We start from the raw sequence: 22,649 nt of genomic DNA, 5'->3' as shown, positions 1-22,649 counted from the left end.
GCACACACACTTTCACACCACACAACATACACGCATACACACCCATTCATGCACACACGCATTCCACACGCCACACACCTGCATACACACACACACAAACATACACACACACACACCCACACACATAGACAATACACCCCACCCACCTCCCATGTCAGAGCACCCGATTTACCTGCTTGCAGTGGGTTCTCCGGCAGGAGATGGGACGCGGTGCTGCTGCCAGCAGCAGCATCCGCCAGAAGAACAACGCCAGGCGGCATCATGGGTCATGAGACGGTCATCGGCGGTCTACTGGCGTGGCGCCATGAGCGTAGGTGGATTTCCGCCAGCCTTCTGGTGGAATTCTGGCTACGGTCATAATATGGTGGACGGTAGGTATCCGCAGCTATGGTGTTTTGGAGGCCATCGCCACGGCGGTAGGAGGTCATTACCGCCAATGTCTTAATGAGGGCCTTTATCCCTTAATCTCCTTTTTGTGCTCCATCTCTCATTTTTTTTTGCTCTTGTTCCTTCATCCTCGCTTACATCTCGCCTTCTCCCCTTTCTCTCCTTCTCTCTGGTTTATCCGTCTGTCTTGCTTGCTTTCACATACTCTTCTCCCTATCCACAAGTTATCAGCTCCTTTAAACCAACTCTTTTCTTTCTGCCTCGGCTCACTCTGTGCTTTATCACATCATTCACTAAGCCCTCTTTTTGCATTTTGATTTGTGCAAATGCAAACTGCCAGTGGTGCCGACCAGTTCCGTACTCTGGTGCCCAGAGGGGCTAGGAGAATGATGTGATGGTGTGCACAGGGATGCATCATCTACAGTTTCTCGACAAGGTTACCTTTTGGCTTGAGGATCCACATGCAGCTTGGACTGAGCCTGGGCTGTCTCTTTGACCTGAGAAAAGTTACAGCTTTCAGTGGCTCACCCACCATTATTGAGCACCACATCGTGTCACCGCCGTCGACTGCATGCCTACACAGCCTCCCAAACACACACCCAGAAATGCTCTTCACACTAGAGGAGATAGTAAAGACCCCCAGTCATGTGTTTAACATCCTCAGTCTTAACACCCTCGGACAAGCTCCTACTCCCTGGATCTTGCCCTGTATACCCTCAACAGCAATCTGCACACTCCCAGCTACATGTGGCCCTCGCTCAGCCAATGAGGCCAACCACAGGCAACTCTTTTAACCCATCTTTGCTATGCACATTGTCACATAATTGCTAAAGGCATTCAGTAGGTCTAATTTTCTGGAATCACATATATTGATCTCTGGTGGCATCCAAAAACGTTTTTGGCTCTATGTTGTAATGTTTAAAGAAGGTTCTGGAAAAGAAAAAGCCCATTGGACATTTGTATTATCTATCAATGATAATTTTTAAATAGAAGTGAAGGAAATAAGCTACAATTAAATGAACTGTAAGAACACATAAAAGCACTGGGATTGGTGACATGTTCTGGCACATAACCCAAGGAGTTATGAGCCAAAAACATGTGGTTAACGAATCCCAGCACTATTTCAGAAATAAACCCTGGAGCAGAATATTTGCATACATATTTTGTTTCATTTGTACATGGCTTAGTGCCATAATGAACAAGTTTGTGATTAAAAATTGGTCTTGATTAAAACGATTAATGTAAATAATTCCTGGGATTTTGTCCTTTACAACGTTACTTTACATGTCACAGATGAAAATTAACATATACAACATTTGACGTCTATAAATGCTGCTTTCTGACCGAGTTGTGGTTATTATTCAAGAACCCTGTAATTTTGAGGTGAAAAGAAAACCAGCCTATAAACTGTGACATCATGTTACTATCAGTCATTCTGAGATTGTCATGAAGACAGCTATAAAAACTCAGCATGATATTAAGATTATGCACAGTTGGATAAATTGTGAGACATTGGCACGGTATGCACTTCCACTTAAAACTGTCCTGTCATACGGCATTTCGGGCCTCATTTACAAGGCCTTTGCACCACCGTTGCGTCATTTTCTTTTTGACGCAACAACGGTGCAAGCAGTGCTCTATACTGCTCCACATTACCGACTGACGCATTGAGCTCAAAGCATCAGTTTGTAAAGCCTTGCATCACATCATATCTGCACCAGGTATAATGTATGCAAGGTAGGCATTCCCACGGGAAAAGCCACGCCAGACAGACTCAGTGAAATGTACAACATTTCACTGTGTCATTCTGCGACTTCACTGTATCATAATTTTACCGCCTGCTTACAGCAGGCATAAAAATGACAGAGCTTTTCTCAATAGGTGCCTCCAGGCATTGCTGGAGCCGCATCTTTTTTTGATGCTAGTCCAGCAATGCATGAGTTTAGTGCCACAGATGTGTCAGAATTTCTGACACATCTGTGAAAACGTGCGCCATGGAGCTCGGTATTGTAAATACAGTGCATCTATGGCATTGTTAGGGGGTTGTAGGGATGCGGAAGAAATCTGACGCATCAGAGCCGATGCATCAGCTTCTTGTAAATGAGGCCCCTCGGACTTTACAGAAAGTTTTTGATCTACAAGCTTTTTGAAATAATGTTCTTATTCAGAAGGGTGACATGTGATAGAGCGGTCCGTAGTAATAATTTACCTGTATTTGGACGCTCTTTAGGCCGATGAATCTTTTGACTAAGTGGGACTCTCCGTGCTCTATATCGGTCAATTTAATCAAATCAATAATCAATAACGAACATAAGCAATACCTTGATCAACATAACACTTAACAATTAATCCAGAATACATTCTCGGCGAACCCTGACCTTTCAGTCAGGAATAACCACACCAGTTTATTCAAAGTTAGTGAATTTATTTCCCTATATTAACAAAGCTAGCACGATATAGATGTGTCTCAACACTAAATGATAAACATAAATGAACATTAATAGCTGTCCATAGCGGCGAAACAAGTGCAATCTATGTAGCATTTTAATAACAAGGCATTCGATAATAGCAATACAAATCACTAATACGATAATCTGTAATGAACTAATTGCATACATTTAGTCAGCATAACAAGGTCTCAAATTGCATTGTGCAACAAAAGGAATCCTCATCTAACCTCAAATTAGCATCGGCATGTGGGACTTCATGCAAAAACAATTTAACAACATAAATTTGGAAAACTCCTAGCTAGGGATCTCATCAAAATCAGCAGTTGGTTACCTAAAAGAAACACAATGCAATTTTACAATTTCCTTTCATATTTACCAATTACGATCAGCATTCAAGGAAGTCTTCGTCTCGCAGGTATCGTTTCTCGATCAGCATGGGACGGGGTAAAGGGGCAAGGGTGGACGGGGCAATTGCCTCACGACGGCAAGGTAAAACTACTACTTCATGCAAGGGATCAAAGTTAAAGTCTCTAGGGCAAGAATTATTTAAAGTCTCTTTCTCTCGATTAGAGAAAGCATCAAAATCTCTTTCAAAATGGCGTCGCAGCAAAGTGGGCCATAATAGCTGCAATGTCCTGCAAAAATGGCGGGTATGGGCGATGTCCAATAATGGCTACTTTCTTCTCGTGCACCTGGTTTAAATAGACAACAGTTCAAATCCAGTAGGGTCTTCCATTGGAGGGTTCATAGGTTAGCTTCAAATTGTCCAATCAAAAACGACAGTTCTCAAGCTTTTACTTAAGCATACATTATCCTTGGAGATGGGTACGCAAGTTGCAACATTTTATACCAATTAACTCACTTTCAGAGCTTCCATTGTCCGCACCTGCAGATTGACCTTGGAGTAAAGAGAAAATATGCCAGGCTGGCCCGAAACCTTAAGATAAGCATGTGAACGGTCTCAGTGGAAAAGTACAGCTCCAAGCAAAAATACACATTTAATAGCACATTGGAAAAATACGAGCATCTAAACCGTGAGACCAGGCAACTAGGCCGAAGCCTCCACTAAAGTTATGCTAAGCTAAAACATTTCAAACAAGCAAATCGTAGCACACGTTTATGATTATGTCGGATTAGTGCAATTCTAATACACCACGTTATAAAAGCACGCTTATAAATGTTGGCAAACTACTCTGAGGGCACATTTTGTCCCCGTACAATCTTTATTAGTTCGGTTAAAGTCACACATGATTATTTCACACTACGTTTAAGCGTTAATAAATCAAAACCTTCATTTTCTGCTTCATCAATCCCTCCTCTGATGACTACTTGTCATCACACCAAATCAAGCCCACAAATTTTATTCCATTAAAATTCTGTCAGTTCTCTTTTCCTTTTAATTCCCCTAGTTTTCTCTTTGTATTCTTCTGCCATTCTTTTCATAATTTTCTCTTCCTTTCTTCTCTTAAGTCTTTCCATAATCATTATTATTCCCCTTTTTATTCCCCAAATTCCAAATATGCAAATTATAACTATTAAAATTCCCTCTATTATTTTTAGCAATATTCCATTCCAAATTCCCCCAATCCAATGTCCCACTGAAGCAAGTCCTTTTCCAACCTTCTCCCACCCTCCTGGTTCTTTCAGTTCTTTCAAATCTGCACTCTCTTTTGTTAGATTAGCAAGCATAGTTTTAATTTTCACACTATTGTCTGGAATATACGTACAACAGTGTCGGGCACCAAGCATTTTGCAAACGCCGCCATCCTTTGCTAAAAGAATGTCTAAAGGAAGCCTATTTTGAAGAGTCATAGCTCTTTCCGCTACAAGTTCAGCATCTATCAGGATTATAGCACCTGAAAACTTTGTCAACATGTTATCCACTATAGTAGACAACTTTCGTATTTTGATGGAATTCAGCACAACTCCCAATGAAGGAATCATGGCTCCAAATATATCTCCTACCACAGCAGCTGCGGTCTCTCTTTTCTGGATACGATGGGATCCAGATGTCTTTTGAATCATCGATAGGTCATCCAGTTGATAAACCTTTGGGAACACTATACCCAAATAACATCTTCCCCACCATCCCTTTGGAAGACGATAATAGGCATTATACCCACAAATGTAATATACACCTGGAATGACAGGGTCAAGTCCGTTCATCATGAATGTCCATTTGGCCTTAAAGATAAACGTATGTTTACACTCACTCGCTCCTACAAAAATATTGTCATAATAGGATTCACCTCGATATATACAAAACTTCCCTACATGCCAAGCATCTAAAGCTATTCTCCCCTGTGTCTTTATTGCGGCAAAATCATAATTATCTACTGAAGTCCTCTTATGTAGCTCTTTTTCTAATTTCGCATTCATTTGTGCCCTTCTATCATCTGTGCGATCTAAAAAGCTTATTTCTACTGCAGAGAGCGAGCAGGTAAGGTTTTCCCTATGAGCGTGAGCCGTTTCAAAAGGTTGCATTGGCTCGAAAAATTCCCTCATTATTTTAGCATCCCAATCTTTAGCAATCTGGCTTAGCTGCGCTATTATAGGAACGTATGCAAAGGTAACATCATAATTTGAGTAAAAATACTGTATGTTAGTCTGACCATAAAACCTAGACATTACTATACTACATGTAATCCCGTATGTAAGAGGCATGTGGTGATAAGTCACCCCTTCCTTTACCGATGTCGGTATCTGTGTACACACATAACAATCTTTCGCATCCATAGTCTCAACATATTCTGTTAGCAAGCGATAGAAAACATTATATGAAAGTTCTTTCTTATCGTGCAAGAGTCTCTCATCCAATTCTAGTCTTTTCAATGCGGTTAGTTCAGTGACAGTAACAGGAGCAAAAGTAGAAGCATCAATTTTCTCATTCTCACCCTTTCCATGCATTCCAAGCACAATTGCCATTATTATTAGTACACATGCAATTATCAAGCCTATACACACATATTTACAATATCTCTTTCTACTGTTTTGCGTAGCGTACCCACTCATGATCTGTATAGAATCAGAGAGCTGGAAGCACCTATAAAAATTATTTAGCAATTTAGTTACAAAGCTGAACGAGCGCAATATTCACACAGTTTTCTTCAGGAGGCCAGTCACTTATCGGTTAGCAGCATTTGTCTCAATTCGGCAATAACTCAGTCTTTTATCAGTTTAGCAAGTGTCTCATCCGGTTTAGCAATGTCTCAGCTGGTTGTTTGTATCACGTTAGATTGTAGCAAGCAAAATCATTTATTACCCTTTCAATCGACAGAGTCCATAAAACTTTTCTTTTCTATTGGTATCTCTTCTTCTTCGTTCTGGAGGCTAAGAGATACAAATTCATCAGTCCAATCGTCATTGGCTACATATGCCCATTCAGGACCGGAATATCTTCTGTTCGGTATTCTTTTCCTTTTCAATTTTGCTTCTCTTTTCGACTCTGCTTCGCTGGTACTTTCCACTTTTGTCAAGTCTTTTTCTTCACTCGGGGATGGTACCACGACAGTTACTTCTTTTCTTTTCTCTTTCACTTTTGGCCTCCCTCCGTCGTTCAAACTTTCTTCAGTCCTTTGTTTTATTGGTGATATACTTAGTCTCCTCTTTGCACCATGTCCATTTGATGGACCTGCGATCTTTTCTGAGGAAGCTTGAACCTTTTCGTTCTGTTCTGCCTTGTCCCCTCCTTCTGGGGAATCAATCACGTTCTCTTTTTCTTTTTCTGTATCGTCTGCTTCTGGGAAAGCCCTCCTCTGATCAGGCTCTCCTGCTTTTTCACCTCTTTCGAGCCCTTCGTCACCGTTACTTTCGTCAGGCTCTTTATCACTTTCAGCTGCTTCAGGTTCCTTGTCACCTTCAGCTGCTTCAGGCTCTTTGCTACCCTCAGCTGCTTCAGGCTCTTTGTCACCTTCAGCTGCTTCGTCACTGTCTGAACTTTCTCCTTGGTCTTCCCCAAGTGAGCCTGCTTCGTCCCCAGAGAATATTTCTCTCTCCTCCGTTCCTGCCTGTTCGCTTTCAGTTCGGTTTTGCTCTGTCTCAGCACTCAGCACTGTTTTATCAGGCACTGGCAGTTTTAGCGCTTCAACTTCCTCATCTGTGGGACACAACACTTTCTTTGTGTGACTGGCGTGAATCCAGTTGGGAACCCCCGCACACTTCACAGCGGTAGTTGTCGTCAGGATCACTTGGAAAGGGCCTTTCCAACGGGGTTCCAAACACGACTTTCTCACGTGCTTCTTTACCACGACCCAGTCGCCTGCTTTCAGTGCGTGTCCTGGACCTTGGATCGGTGGCAAGGTGGTCGCTTCCACCTGGTGAGAGAAAGAGCGAACCACGTCAGCCAGACCCTTGTAGTAGTCTAACACCATATAATCTGTAATATTCAAAAGCGCGTTTGCGGGAACTGCAGGAAGTCTCATAGCCCTGCCCATGAGAATTTCGTGCAGAGACAATCAAGTCTTTCTATCAGGGGTGTTTCTCATTGACATTAGCACCAAGGGCAATGCATCAGGCCATTTCAAATTTGTCGATGCACATATTTTCGCCATTCTTGACTTCAGTGTACCATTCATTTGCTCCACCAGTCCTGAGGCTTCAGGGCGATAGCTACAATGCAGTTTTTGCTCAATGTTCAGCGCTTCGCAAAGTAACTTTATCACCTCGTTATTGAAGTGACTTCCCCTATCTGATTCTAAAGAGATCGGGAATCCGAAACGTGGTATCAACTCTCTCAACAATAGCTTTGCAACTGTAAGGCTGTCATTTCTACGTGTGGGGTATGCCTCAATCCAATGACTAAAAATACACACAATCACGAACACATACTTTAGACCTCCATGCACAGGCATCTCAATGAAGTCCATCTGCATTCGGCTAAATGGGCCGCTGGCCCTGCCAATGTGGCTCGCGTTCACAACTGTTCCCTTTCCTGGGTTCATCTGCTGGCAAGTGACACATCGATGGCAAACTGCTTCTGCAGCTTGACGAAATCTGGGGTTAAACCAATCAGTTTTGAACAATCTTATCATGGCATCTCTCCCTAGGTGAGCTTGCCCATGATAGAACCGCGCAAGCTGCGATAAGAGACTATTTGGCAAAACAAATTTTCCCTCATTTGAAACCCACAACTCGTCTGGTCTCTTTATACATTGTGATTTAATCCAGGAATCTCTTTCATCCTCCCTGACGTTATTCTGTAATGCTTTTAATTCATCTCTTGTATCTACGACCTTCAAGGCAAATGCTTCAGCTGTTTCAAGCTCTGGTTCATTTATCGAATTCCATTCATCTCTGAGCAATATACAGTTCAAGGCACAAAATCTTGCGACTTGATCCGCATATGCATTTCCCAGAGAGACATAATCCTGTCCTTTTGTATGAGCACTACATTTTACCACTGCAACTTCAGCTGGCATTTGAATGGCGTGTAACAATTCCCTTATTCTCTCCCCGTTCTTCACTGGGGATCCTGAAGAAGTCAGGAAACCTCTCTGTGACCACAGTTGTCCAAAGTCATGCACAATCCCAAACCCGTACTGACTATCAGTGTAAATGGTGACTTTCATCAATGCAGACAGTTGACATGCTCTTGTAAGGGCTACAAGTTCTGCTACTTGTGCAGAATAGACTCCTTGAAGCCATCCCGCTTCCAAGACACCTGTTACAGTACATACAGCATATCCTGCTTTCAAAATTCCCATCCCATCTCTTAGACATGAACCATCAACGAAAACAATTTGGTCATTTTCATCAAGCTTAGTATCCTTAATGTCAGGTCGAGGTTTTGTGCAAAATTCAGTCACCTGAAGGCAGTCATGCTCGACGTCTTCAGCGTTCTCAATTTCAGCATTTTCACCAGGAAGCAAGGTTGCTGGATTCAACGTAGTGCACCTTTTCAGCTGCACATTCGGTGAGCCCAGAATTATCGTTTCATACCTTGTGAGCCTTGCTCCAGTCATGTGTTGCGTTCGGGAGCGGGTCAAAAGTATTTCAACTGAGTGAGGGACCATGACTGTTACTGGGTGTCCCATCACTATTCCTTCACTCTGAGTGAGGCTGATACCAACTGCTGCTACGGCGCGCAAACACCCTGGAAGTGCTGCTGCGACCGGATCCAAAGTAGCTGAAAAATACGCTACTGGTCTGTTTATGCCACCATGGGCTTGAGTCAAGACAGACAGAGAACATGCATCACGTTCATGACAAAACAATGTGAAAGGCTTTGTGTAATCAGGCATACCTAAAGCTGGAGCCCTGCACATGCATTCTTTCAACTCAATGAAAGCATCCATCTCATCTCCTTTCAGCTCAATTTGATCCAAGGCATCCTTCTGGGTCAGCTTCAGTAAAGGCTTTGCTAGAGTCGAGAAGTTGGGGATCCACTGACGACAGTAGCCCACCATTCCCAAGAACTTCCTCACCTCCCTCCTTGTCTTTGGTGGACTCATCTGAAGTACACTCGTTATTCTTTCCTTCATTATTCTCCGCGACCCTTTCTCTATCTGGTGACCCAAGTATTTCACTTTCTTCTGACAGAACTGCAACTTGGAAGGAGACACCTTGTGTCCATTCCTTCCCAAATGGTTCAACAGAGCAATGGTATCAGCTGTGCAGCCACTTTCTGTCTTCGATGCAATCAATAAGTCATCGATGTACTGTACTAGGGTTGACTCGAATGGCAATTCTAATGCTTCCAAGTCTTTCTTCAGAATCTGATTGAATATTGACGGTGACTCAGAAAACCCTTGAGGAATTCGACACCAACTGTACACTCTGTCTAAGAATTTGAAACAAAAGAGAAATTGGCTGTCCTCATGAAGAGGCACTGAGAAGAATGCTTGTGACAAATCGATGACTGAGAACCACTCGGCATCGCAAGGGACTTGAAACATTATCACAGCTGGATTCGGTACTACAGGGCAGCATTTGACTACGATGTCATTTATTTTCCTCAAGTCCTGCACGAGTCGGACCTTTCCACTCGGCTTTATTAGTCCCATGATTGGTGAATTACATGGACTGCTTAACACTTCTTTCAGTACTCCCTGTTTTACAAATTCGTCAATGAGTTGGGCAACTTTCATGAGGGTGTCCTGTGCCATGTGGTATTGTGGGGTCTGGGGAAAGATCGCATTGGGCTTTACAGTCACTTTCACTGGTTCCACTCCTTTCATCAATCCCACCTCTTTCCCTGTCATATCCCACACTTCCTTTCCGACTGTTTCCCGTAATTCAGCTGGAATATCTTCTTCAGTTATCATCGGGAAAAGACAAATCAGAGGATAGTCTTCATCGACAGTTTCCATCTCATCCCCCTCTACACTGTCCTCTTCTTCCCCATCACTGCTCGTCTGAATTTTGATTCCCTCGTTCGAACACATAATCGAACATCCCAATTTGCACAATAGGTCTCTCCCTAATAGTGCTATCGGGCTCGAGTCACATACCACAAATTTGTGTAACCCTTGATAGTTGCCAATGCTGACTGGTACCGGATCTGTTATTGGGTTTGTCAGGTGCCTGTTTGCTACTCCCACCACTTGAACTGTACTCCCTGAGAGTGGCAAATTTGGTACTTCACTGCTCTTAACTGTTGAACGTGTGGCTCCCGTGTCAACCAAGAATGAGACACGATGACCCATTACTCTTCCCTCTACGTACGGACCCTTTTGATCAACTTCCAAGGATGCTGCAAGCACACAATCTCCTTCCTCTCCTGAACTTTCACTCTCCCATACATTGTTTATTCCGCTCTCACTGTGTAATGGGAACTGTTGTACGGTGCCATTTGTACTCATTACCTGACCCGAGACCTGTGGAGGAACCATCACTTGCTGCTGACTCATTGGTGCCAAGGGTATTTGCATTTGTTGATTAGGTACCATGGGTAACTGCTGTTGCATAGGCTGCATTTGCGTCACCTGCATACGGGGCATCTGCATCTGCTGCGGCTGCATAGGTTGTAATCCCTGCAATTGATTTATGGTCTGAAAATTTGGGTTTGGACCTCTCATTTTCGGTCCCCTCATTGTCTGAAATGCTTTGACATCATTGTTTTGCTGACCAACACCTGCACCTGCACCTGCGCCTTCCTGCACCACCATCGGGCACTCGCGTTTCCAATGGCCGACAATTCCGCACACGTGACACGGCATCACCTTCTTCATTGCCTGCACACCGTTCACAACAGTGTTCAAATCCGGACCATTATTCACAAAACCTCCTCTGCCTCTGCCTCTCGCCTGTGGCTGAAACGCCATATTTCCCTGCAGCTGCGGTTGCGGTACCTGTTGTTGGAACCCTTGCAACCCTTGCAGACCTTGCAAACCTGTCTGAGCTGCCTTAAGCTGCATCATCATCACCTTCTCTTTCAGCTTTTTCTGTTTCACCTCAATTTCGTCGCTACAGTATTTCGCATAATTCAACACTTCGTCAATCGGTTTCGACTGCCAGCAAATGAAATGCGACTTTATCATCTGACTTATCTCTGGTCTCAGCCCTTCCACAAATCTAAACACAAAATGAAGCATGTCCTTCGCCTCTATTGTTTCCGTGCCACTGTAGTTCTTGAACGCCTTCAACAACCTCTCATAGTAACTATGAATCGACTCTTTAGCCTCTTGGGCAGTTCGATCGATCTTCTGCCAATCCACATTTTTCGCGGCAACCTTCGTCTTCAAATGCTCAATCACCTTATAGTACAGGCTCATCACCATAGGTGATGGTGCACCCGTCTCCCTGTCTCTCTCTGGTTCACTTGTCGGCCAACCTACAGCTCTTTTGCAATCCTCCCACAAATCTGCCGGAACCACAATCTCAAAGAGAGTGTTCAGGTCTTCCCAGAGACATTTTGCAAGCTTCACAAACCTATCAGTCTGTTGATACCATTCAATCGGTTTCTCTCTTAGTTTGGGAAAATCATCCGTAAAAGACTGAATGTCGCTTCTGTGCCATGGTACATGTATTAATTTTCCCCCTGCTGTCTCCCTCATTGGTAACATAGTTACTGTATCACTACTCTGTGGTCTTTTCTCATTGTGCTCTGTAGCGCTCTCCCTCCTCTTTTCCTTTCTCTTTACCCACCTGCTTTCCCACTTGTCTAAGCACCTCCACACTTGTGCACTCTGCAGCAATTCTCTAAGGTGTGCCTTCATGCCTGCTGACCTCATGTGTTCAAAATCTGTGGCCCCAAAATCCAACCTGTAGCTTCTGCTCAAGTGTTTTGTCTTGTCTATGTCAACCCCGTTTTTGTCAGCTATTTCCTGCAAGCTTTTATGTACCTTGTTCACTTCCTTCGTAATCTTTGGACATAGATACCTCAACTCTTCTTCCGAGTAGGACTCCAACCTATTCACCCCCATAGTCCCTTCCACCAATCCTTGTGCTTCCATGTTAAACCTCATCCTATTCAGATAATCTTCTCCCTTCCCACTGGCTGAACTTTGTGTGGAATTCAGACTGTTGAACCACTGTGTCAGTTGTTGTGCATTCAACCCCATAAGTGTAGCATTTACATCGACTGCCATTGATGGTTGCGGCAACTTTTCAGTGTTCGATGTTAGAGGTATTATCAGTGGGGGACTTGACCTCACCAGTGTTGACTGAGCACATATGGGACTAAACTCCATCAAGGACCCAGATCCATTTGGCTGAGCCGCTATCGGAGTTATCCCTGGAGTGTTTTCGATGCACCTCCTTTCTGTCCCATTCTGCAGCACTGATCCCTGACCACTCATACCTAAGTTAGGCTGACTGTACAAAGGTACCGGTGGACCTACAGTAATGGGTAGCGATATCGCATCTGGGTTTTGTCCATTTCCCATGTTCTGAGGCATGTTCATTCCCACACTATGGGTCATCATTGCCGGCATGCCCATCTGACTCCCCGTCATCTGAGCATGTGCTGTCCCCCCCTGCATCTGCTTTTGAGGCATCAAAAACTGTGTTGATTCGGCTTGTGCCAATGTCGGGTTGTGACCATTCTGTACTCCCCTCACGGTTGGTTCTAAAACCATTCCTGCACTGTCGTCACTGCTGTAGTACCCTGGCATCTGCGGCTGATAATTTTCTGCTGGTTTCAACATGGGCACATCTGGATATATTCTCCTAACCTGCGGTATTTGCGGGGTGAACAGTAAACTCGGGTCCTTAGATCCCGATGACGCTCCTGAACTCTGAGTTTCACTGTTCTGTACCGGTGCCGGAGGGGCAGAACTGGTACTTGGACCTTGTCCACTCTCCGCATAAGGTGGTGGACGGTCGTTCAGCAATTGCATGATTAACTCCTCATCCTCTAACTCCTCTTCTCTTCTCAACTTTTCCTCGTCCTCTCTATCCTTGGAACACCTCCTGTTTGTCTTACAGGTAGCTTTCTTACCTGTCTCCTCTTCTTCCTTAGTAATTGCGGGAAACAATTTTATCCCCTGCAATACATCTGACCTCCACACCTTCTGTGCATTATCCCACCTAGCGTCCGCTAGTGTCTTTTCTACCTTCCTTATCCTGGTCTCGAACTTATTTTGCTGCTTCTGTCTAGCCATTAGTTCCCAAATTGCTAGAGCCTCAAACTGTGCTGGCCTTGGAGGCACCTTCATGTCGTACATCGCGAATCTCAAATTCTCTAGAATCCTTATATTGAATGTCCCATGGATCGGGAATGCTACGCTCCCATGTTTCTCTGTCAGCTTGTGCCATTGCTTTAGCCAAAGGCACGGAGCTACCCCTTTTTCCTCCATTACAATGTAAGCTGGTGTACCTTCGGGCGGCGTCTCCTCTCCTACGCTCGCTTTAATGTAAGACTCCCCCTTCATCGCACTCTTTAATGCTTTAAAAAATTTCATTTTCTCGTCTTTTATTTCACAAAATTTGTAATCAATAGGTGACTTTACTTTAATTCCCGGAATACTCTTCGCTTGCCTTTCCCCTTCCAATCGAGCCCCACGGACTGCGCCCGATCAACCTACTAAACCGCCCAGACCACAACATAAATCAACATACTCCGGAGTCTCTTGACCTCGCAGGGCCCGTCTCAACAACAACAACCACGTGGACCTTTTTATGCATGAAGCGCCACACGCACATGAAGTTCGACGACTTCCCTACTCTCACACTCGGAGTCGCACCTCCGCTATTTCTATGAAGTTCGACGACTTCTCTACTTCTACACTCGGAGTCGCACCTCCGCTATCCTCTAAAAAAGAAAAAATTCCTTGCAACCTTCTCACACAATCTGCGGCAATAAGCTGTGCAAGCGCAAAATCCTAACTTCACTCATACCATCACTAGTACCGCCAACGCTGATTCCACACCTCCATTCTCTCCATTCGCAAGCTCCGAGATCCCGGGAAAGTCGCGGTGGACCTAGCCCATCATCATTCTGTCAATCTATTTTACCCAAGAAAAATCTAATTCAACTTCTCGAATTGGGTCTCAAAGGGCGTAACCGTTAATTCAACACCATGTACTCTAAGAGTAAAGGGTACAAATCACTAATACGATAATCTGTAATGAACTAATTGCATACATTTAGTCAGCATAACAAGGTCTCAAATTGCATCGTGCAACAAAAGGAATCCTCATCTAACCTCAAATTAGCATCGGCATGTGGGACTTCATGCAAAAACAATTTAACAACATAAATTTGGAAAACTCCTAGCTAGGGATCTCATCAAAATCAGCAGTTGGTTACCTAAAAGAAACACAATGCAATTTTACAATTTCCTTTCATATTTACCAATTACGATCAGCATTCAAGGAAGTCTTCGTCTCGCAGGTACCGTTTCTCGATCAGCATGGGACGGGGTAAAGGGGCAAGGGTGGACGGGGCAATTGCCTCACGACGGCAAGGTAAAACTACTACTTCATGCAAGGGATCAAAGTTAAAGTCTCTAGGGCAAGAATTATTTAAAGTCTCTTTCTCTCGATTAGAGAAAGCATCAAAATCTCTTTCAAAATGGCGTCGCAGCAAAGTGGGCCATAATAGCTGCAATGTCCTGCAAAAATGGCGGGTATGGGCGATGTCCAATAATGGCTACTTTCTTCTCGTGCACCTGGTTTAAATAGACAACAGTTCAAATCCAGTAGGGTCTTCCATTGGAGGGTTCATAGGTTAGCTTCAAATTGTCCAATCAAAAACGACAGTTCTCAAGCTTTTACTTAAGCATACATTATCCTTGGAGATGGGTACGCAAGTTGCAACATTTTATACCAATTAACTCACTTTCAGAGCTTCCATTGTCCGCACCTGCAGATTGACCTTGGAGTAAAGAGAAAATATGCCAGGCTGGCACGAAACCTTAAGATAAGCATGTGAACGGTCTCAGTGGAAAAGTACAGCTCCAAGCAAAAATACACGTTTAATAGCACATTGGAAAAATACGAGCATCTAAACCGTGAGACCAGGCAACTAGGCTGAAGCCTCCACTAAAGTTATGCTAAGCTAAAACATTTCAAACAAGCAAATCGTAGCACACGTTTATGATTATGTCGGATTAGTGCAATTCTAATACACCACGTTATATAAAGCACGCTTATAAATGTTGGCAAACTACTCTGAGGGCACATTTTGTCCCCGTACAATCTTTATTAGTTCGGTTAAAGTCACACATGATTATTTCACACTACGTTTAAGCGTTAATAAATCAAATTCTCTAGAATCCTTATATTGAATGTCCCATGGATCGGGAATGCTACGCTCCCATGTTTCTCTGTCAGCTTGTGCCATTGCTTTAGCCAAAGGCACGGAGCTACCCCTTTTTCCTCCATTACAATGTAAGCTGGTGTACCTTCGGGCGGCGTCTCCTCTCCTACGCTCGCTTTAATGTAAGACTCCCCCTTCATCGCACTCTTTAATGCTTTAAAAAATTTCATTTTCTCGTCTTTTATTTCACAAAATTTGTAATCAATAGGTGACTTTACTTTAATTCCCGGAATACTCTTCGCTTGCCTTTCCCCTTCCAATCGAGCCCCACGGACTGCGTCCAATCCGTGCGCGACCCTTCTCTTCAACCAACCTATCCCAGCGCGGCTCCTAGTGACGTCACACTCACACACACTGCGGCTGACAAAGCCTCGCGGCTAGTCCTCCTTCACTCAGCTCCTCTCGTAACAACTTCTTGCATGTATCGCGAGCTACCAAAAATATAAAACAGATCTGTCGGTTTACTACAGGAGGGGTAACACAATCGCTTCAGGACCTTAGGGATTTTTCACTAGCCTCGGCAGTTATTCCATCTTTCTCGGTCCCCACGTTCGCAAGCAAATCTGACCCGCAGACCTACTCTCAACTTGTCAATGATCTATTCTAGTGCACTTAGAATTTTGTCAAAGCCCGAAGTCGAAGTTTCTTTCACTCCCTTACACACGTACCGACTTGTTGACCACGCCCGATCAACCTACTAAACCGCCCAGACCACAACATAAATCAACATACTCCGGAGTCTCTTGACCTCGCAGGGCCCGTCTCAACAACAACAACCACGTGGACCTTTTTATGCATGAAGCGCCACACGCACATGAAGTTCGACGACTTCCCTACTCTCACACTCGGAGTCGCACCTCCGCTATTTCTATGAAGTTCGACGACTTCTCTACTTCTACACTCGGAGTCGCACCTCCGCTATCCTCTAAAAAAGAAAAAATTCCTTGCAACCTTCTCACACAATCTGCGGCAATAAGCTGTGCAAGCGCAAAATCCTAACTTCACTCATACCATCACTAGTACCGCCAACGCTGATTCCACACCTCCATTCTCTCCATTCGCAAGCTCCGAGATCCCGGGAAAGTCGCGGTGGACCTAGCCCATCATCATTCTGTCAATCTATTTTACCCAAGAAAAATCTAATTCAACTTCTCGAATTGGGTCTCAAAGGGCGTAACCGTTAATTCAACACCATGTACTCTAAGAGTAAAGGGTCCCAAAAGACGTAACCGTCCTCTGCTACCATCTACTGATAGAGCGGTCCGTAGTAATAATTTACCTGTATTTGGACGCTCTTTAGGCCGATGAATCTTTTGACTAAGTGGGACTCTCCGTGCTCTATATCGGTCAATTTAATCAAATCAATAATCAATAACGAACATAAGCAATACCTTGATCAAGATAACACTTAACAATTAATCCAGAATACATTCTCGTCGAACCCTGACCTTTCAGTCAGGAATAACCACACCAGTTTATTCAAAGTTAGTGAATTTATTTCCCTATATTAACAAAGCTAGCACGATATAGATGTGTCTCAACACTAAATGATAAACATAAATGAACATTAATAGCTGTCCATAGCGGCGAAACAAGTGCAATCTATGTAGCATTTGAATAACAAGGCATTCGATAATAGCAATACAAATCACTAATACGATAATCTGTAATGAACTAATTGCATACATTTAGTCAGCATAACAAGGTCTCAAATTGCATCGTGCAACAAAAGGAATCCTCATCTAACCTCAAATTAGCATCGGCATGTGGGACTTCATGCAAAAACAATTTAACAACATAAATTTGGAAAACTCCTAGCTAGGGATCTCATCAAAATCAGCAGTTGGTTACCTAAAAGAAACACAATGCAATTTTACAATTTCCTTTCATATTTACCAATTACGATCAGCATTCAAGGAAGTCTTCGTCTCGCAGGTACCGTTTCTCGATCAGCATGGGACGGGGTAAAGGGGCAAGGGTGGACGGGGCAATTGCCTCACGACGGCAAGGTAAAACTACTACTTCATGCAAGGGATCAAAGTTAAAGTCTCTAGGGCAAGAATTATTTAAAGTCTCTTTCTCTCGATTAGAGAAAGCATCAAAATCTCTTTCAAAATGGCGTCGCAGCAAAGTGGGCCATAATAGCTGCAATGTCCTGCAAAAATGGCGGGTATGGGCGATGTCCAATAATGGCTACTTTCTTCTCGTGCACCTGGTTTAAATAGACAACAGTTCAAATCCAGTAGGGTCTTCCATTGGAGGGTTCATAGGTTAGCTTCAAATTGTCCAATCAAAAACGACAGTTCTCAAGCTTTTACTTAAGCATACATTATCCTTGGAGATGGGTACGCAAGTTGCAACATTTTATACCAATTAACTCACTTTCAGAGCTTCCATTGTCCGCACCTGCAGATTGACCTTGGAGTAAAGAGAAAATATGCCAGGCTGGCACGAAACCTTAAGATAAGCATGTGAACGGTCTCAGTGGAAAAGTACAGCTCCAAGCAAAAATACACGTTTAATAGCACATTGGAAAAATACGAGCATCTAAACCGTGAGACCAGGCAACTAGGCTGAAGCCTCCACTAAAGTTATGCTAAGCTAAAACATTTCAAACAAGCAAATCGTAGCACACGTTTATGATTATGTCGGATTAGTGCAATTCTAATACACCACGTTATATAAAGCACGCTTATAAATGTTGGCAAACTACTCTGAGGGCACATTTTGTCCCCGTACAATCTTTATTAGTTCGGTTAAAGTCACACATGATTATTTCACACTACGTTTAAGCGTTAATAAATCAAAACCTTCATTTTCTGCTTCATCACATGCATATGTGTCCCCTGTATGCAGACGGATGAATTTGCCCCTAGTATACATTTTACATTTCCATTGATGCTGTGGCTCTTGGCTCACCTGTAAATCAAAAGTATATAAACAGCTATTAATTCCACAAAATCACGTTACTTGTTACAGTTCACGGGCCTTTCTTCCTGTTTGTTACGAATCTGTATTCTATTCTTCAAACTTCCCATTACACAAACCGTACCATTACGTACCATATACACAACCTTGAAACAATTACTTTCTTATAGTGCCTCTTGATAGTACACAACCTATTTTCAATACCTCATTCACCATGATTTGTCGCCCTCGTTCTATCATGACGCCTCATACACAATTACACCTATTTAATCATGAGGATGAAGTTCATGGGCAACACACGTAATTGTATAAGATGCTTGGCATGCTTAGGATATCATTTCTACTTCTTACATTAAAACATATTTCCTTATGGGACATCATGAGTGTTTGTTGCATCAAATAAATGAATTACGTAATACAATAAGGTTTCATTGATACCACGCCTACTTGAGAGTACCATGTTATCTGTTTACTTAGATCTTGGTTATGCGCTGTGCTTGTATGCTGAAGTAAGTTACATTCCCTGTATACTTGAAGTAAGTTACATTCCCTGTATATGGTGAACCTGCTCATACTTGGTTGTCATGTAATGGAGGTTTATCTCTGTAAAGTGCTTTTGCTCGAGGGGACCAGTTCCTCGGTGGCTAGACTGATGGAAAGGAAGTGCATGAGGACTTTCAGAACGAATGAGATGCACAGCAGGGCATGGAGGCCATTTCAGCATCTATAGACTTTTACAGTAAGCACACAGCCAAAGTAATGGTTTAGCAGACGTTTGTATCTCTGGATGCAGGTCAAAGAAGTGAGGTTTGGTGGAGTCGATCAGGTATCTGTGAATTACAGTAAATTATATTACCACGGTAGCAAAGCCCGAAGGGCTTGATATATGGAAACATTTGCCACAAATCAGTCACAGACTAATTTGTGACTTATGAATGAATCACACTCTTCTACTCCCTACACCCACAACTCACGCACCAGACCCCCCCCCCCACACACACACACTCCACTCAAGCACCAACAGCACTCAGCAATAATAGCAAAAGAATTCCAAGGATTTTAGATGTTTGAATATTTTTGGATTATTGTTTTAATCGACGTTTCATTAATGTTTTGGTAGAAAAGTCGTTTTAGTTTTATGATGTTTCTCTCTTAAATTTAATACGTTTTACTTTACATGCCATTAACGAACAATATGTTTTTTTCAGATATTGATGAATGCATGGTGAATAGACTCCTCTGTGACAATGGCTTGTGTCGTAACACACCTGGAAGTTACACTTGCACCTGTCCGAAAGGTTACTTATTCAGAACAGACACTGACACTTGTGAAGGTAAGGAAGTCGTGGTCCGTTTTTCAGAGACTTTGAGATTAGTGAAGATGGAGGACTCGCATGCAGATATTTTACATATCATTTTGTATTGCATTTTTACCTGATCCTCAGTAGTTTGCACTCTCACATTTGTCTGGTGTGTATTAGTGTTAAATACATTTTCATTGGCCTTTTGACATCTTTTCTCAAGACAAAAGCAACAGTTGACAAATGACTTCCTTCCCTCCCCAAAAAAATCCGCCCTCCCGAATAATCAAAACCCATCCCTCCCCACTGTTGTCGATCCTATTTGTCCGAGGTTTGTCTCTATGCAACAGTTCATTGTTGCCTTCCTCCCTGAGTTGCATCCCCAGGTAAGAGCGCCATTCCAATCTATTTGGCTACTTTATAGAAGTCATCAATCAGGCTTGGAGCTATCCAAAAATTTCGGAGCTCCAAGTCTCTTTGGACACAAGTATATTTGTAAGAAGTTCAAGAGGGCACCCCATTGTCTGGTGATGCCTTTAGTTTCTCTCCTGCCTCCGTTGGAAAGAACCCACCACAGCTGCTTGATCCATTTCGCTTCTGTGGGCACCAAGCTTTGCCCCTAAAAAGCCACAATTGTCTGTTTGACTGCAAACTGGAGGCGTGAGATATGATGTCCTTTCCTGCCTCCTAGAGGGTAGTTATTGTCGTCTGGCTGACCCAGCAGTATGACCTCCGGGCATTGTTTCAAGTCTTTCCCTGTAATCCGTTGTGATCTGTTGTCAAAACTGCTGTCCAGAATGGCTACATTTTCCGATAAGATCACAGGATGTGTGTCAATGACCCATCCTCTCCACATCCCCTCCAGCAATTGGGGCTTTCTTTCGGATTGAGGTGCTACCAATATAGTATTTTGAGTGCTTCTCCCTCCTGGCTACGTGGGAAACAAAGCTTGTCACTCCGTAGAGTATTTCGTCTTACTGATCTGAGTCTAGCGTGATGTGTAATTCCTTTTCTCTGACCCTCTGAGCGGTAAATGTGTCTAAACTGTGCTGCACATTGAGCATATGATAAATTGTTGATACTGCCTGGGTGTCACTGGGATAAGTCAGGAGATACTTCTCCAAAGGAGTTAATAATCTAATTGCCCCCTGTTTTTCTGCTGGTTCAGGAAGCCAATGGCACAGCTGTCAGTATGGAAACTACTCAGCTTTGGTGACACCGAACCCTCCTTGAGATGTTGAAATGTTTTGATGTGTTCTCCCTCGGGTACATCACATAGGCCCTCATTCTGACCTTGGCGGGTGGCGGAGGCCGCCCGCCAAAGTCCTGCCGTCAGATTACCGTTCCGTGGTCGAAAGACCGCGGCGGTAATTCTGACTTTCCCGCTGGGCTGGCGGGCGGTCGCCTTCAGACCGCCCGCCAGCCCAGCGGGAAAGAGGCTTCCACGATGAAGCCGGCTCGGAATCGAGCCGGCGGAGTGGAAGCTGTGCGACGGGTGCAGTTGCACCCGTCGCGTATTTCACTGTCTGCGCAGCAGACAGTGAAATACATGTAAGGGCCCTCTTACGGGGGCCCCTGCAATGCCCATGCCAGTGGCATGGGCACTGCAGGGGCCCCCAAGGGCCCCGCGACCCCCCCTACCGCCATCCGGATCCCGGCGGTCCGACCGCCGGGATCTGGATGGCGGTAGGGGGGGTCGGAATCCCCGCGGCGGTGCAGCAAGCTGCGCCGCCGCGGAGGATTCAATGGGGCTGCGGTACACTGGCGGGACCCCGCCAGTGGTGCCGGTCCGACCGCGGCTTTACCGCCGCGGTCGGAATCCCCATTGGAGCACCGCCGGCCTGTCGGCGGTGCTCCCGCGGTCCTCCGCCCTGGCGGTCAAAGACCGCCAGGGTCAGAATGACCACCATAGTGTTTTACATTCTCCCTGTAGCCGGTAACAGCATGTCTTATATTTCAGTGCCGGGTGACCTTGAGTTTCCCCAGAGGGGGTGAAGAGCGAGGGAAAGGACGTGAGACCCTTTTCAGTGGCCAGCCTATCCAAGATCTCCAATGTCGCCCTTGTGACCAGAGATTTATATAGGGTGGGGTTCCTCTGTACTTACCAACTCCACGGTACCTCCAATAAGGTGCCCGATGCCACAGTGTGATCCGCAATGCACCACCCTTTCTCCGTTTCACACCTAATCCAAAAACAGAGAAGTTGGAGGTGTGAGGCTGCATCATAGTATGTTAAGTCGGGGATTGCCGAGATGGAGGTCTGAGGGCTACCCTTTCAGATTCACCCAGCTATTTATACGAATGGCAGAGTGATTGCAGTTTCTCAATGTAAACCCTCAGGATAGAGAGAACTAATTTTTGGAGGAGATAAGGGGTTTGGGCAGTATCACCATCTTGAATGCTGCTATTCGCTTTAGGGCGGATAAGCAGACCTGCCAAACTGGAAACAAAATCAGCCATAGGAGGAGAGGGCGTGGCCTTGGAGGCACAGGGTATATGGTATGAATTTTCCGAGAGGGCTTTCTGCCTTGTCTCTTGCTGCCATCAACCTCCTCCTTGCACCATAAATACAAAAACAAAAGATTGTTAAGTCTGCTGGTGATGTCCTGAGGCTTTTTACATCCCTTAATGGACATCGCCTGATTGCAGCCTCAAAAAACGAACTGGAAATAAACTCTTTACAGTGGTTTCCAGCTCGTCTTGCCTGCCGCTGTGTGATTCAGCTCCTCACCAGGTGACCGTGTGAAGGGAGCCAAAATCCTGTGACACATGTGTGAGTACTACTACTCGCTTATTACAGACGTGTTGAAGATGTAGTTTGCACCACCGTGTAATTTGAAAATCATTTGTCAAAGAGCACTCCCTGATTACCCCATACGTGAC

General features: G+C 44.2%; 1 protein-coding gene across 1 annotated transcript in view; it reads left to right on the top strand.

The window, feature by feature from the left end:
• FBN2 (fibrillin 2) overlaps window positions 1-22,649 on the top strand; it is a 1,006,102-nt gene that overhangs the window by 635,261 nt on the left and 348,192 nt on the right. The window contains exon 19 of the mRNA XM_069227289.1: window positions 19,674-19,799. Within this exon, the coding sequence (XP_069083390.1) occupies window positions 19,674-19,799 (126 nt within the window). The remainder of the gene's footprint in view (window positions 1-19,673; window positions 19,800-22,649) is intronic.

The sequence above is a fragment of the Pleurodeles waltl genome, chromosome 1_1, assembly GCF_031143425.1.
Source record: "Pleurodeles waltl isolate 20211129_DDA chromosome 1_1, aPleWal1.hap1.20221129, whole genome shotgun sequence".
NCBI classification, from domain to species: Eukaryota; Metazoa; Chordata; class Amphibia; order Caudata; family Salamandridae; genus Pleurodeles; species Pleurodeles waltl.
This window is presented reverse-complemented; position numbering and strand designations above follow the sequence as displayed.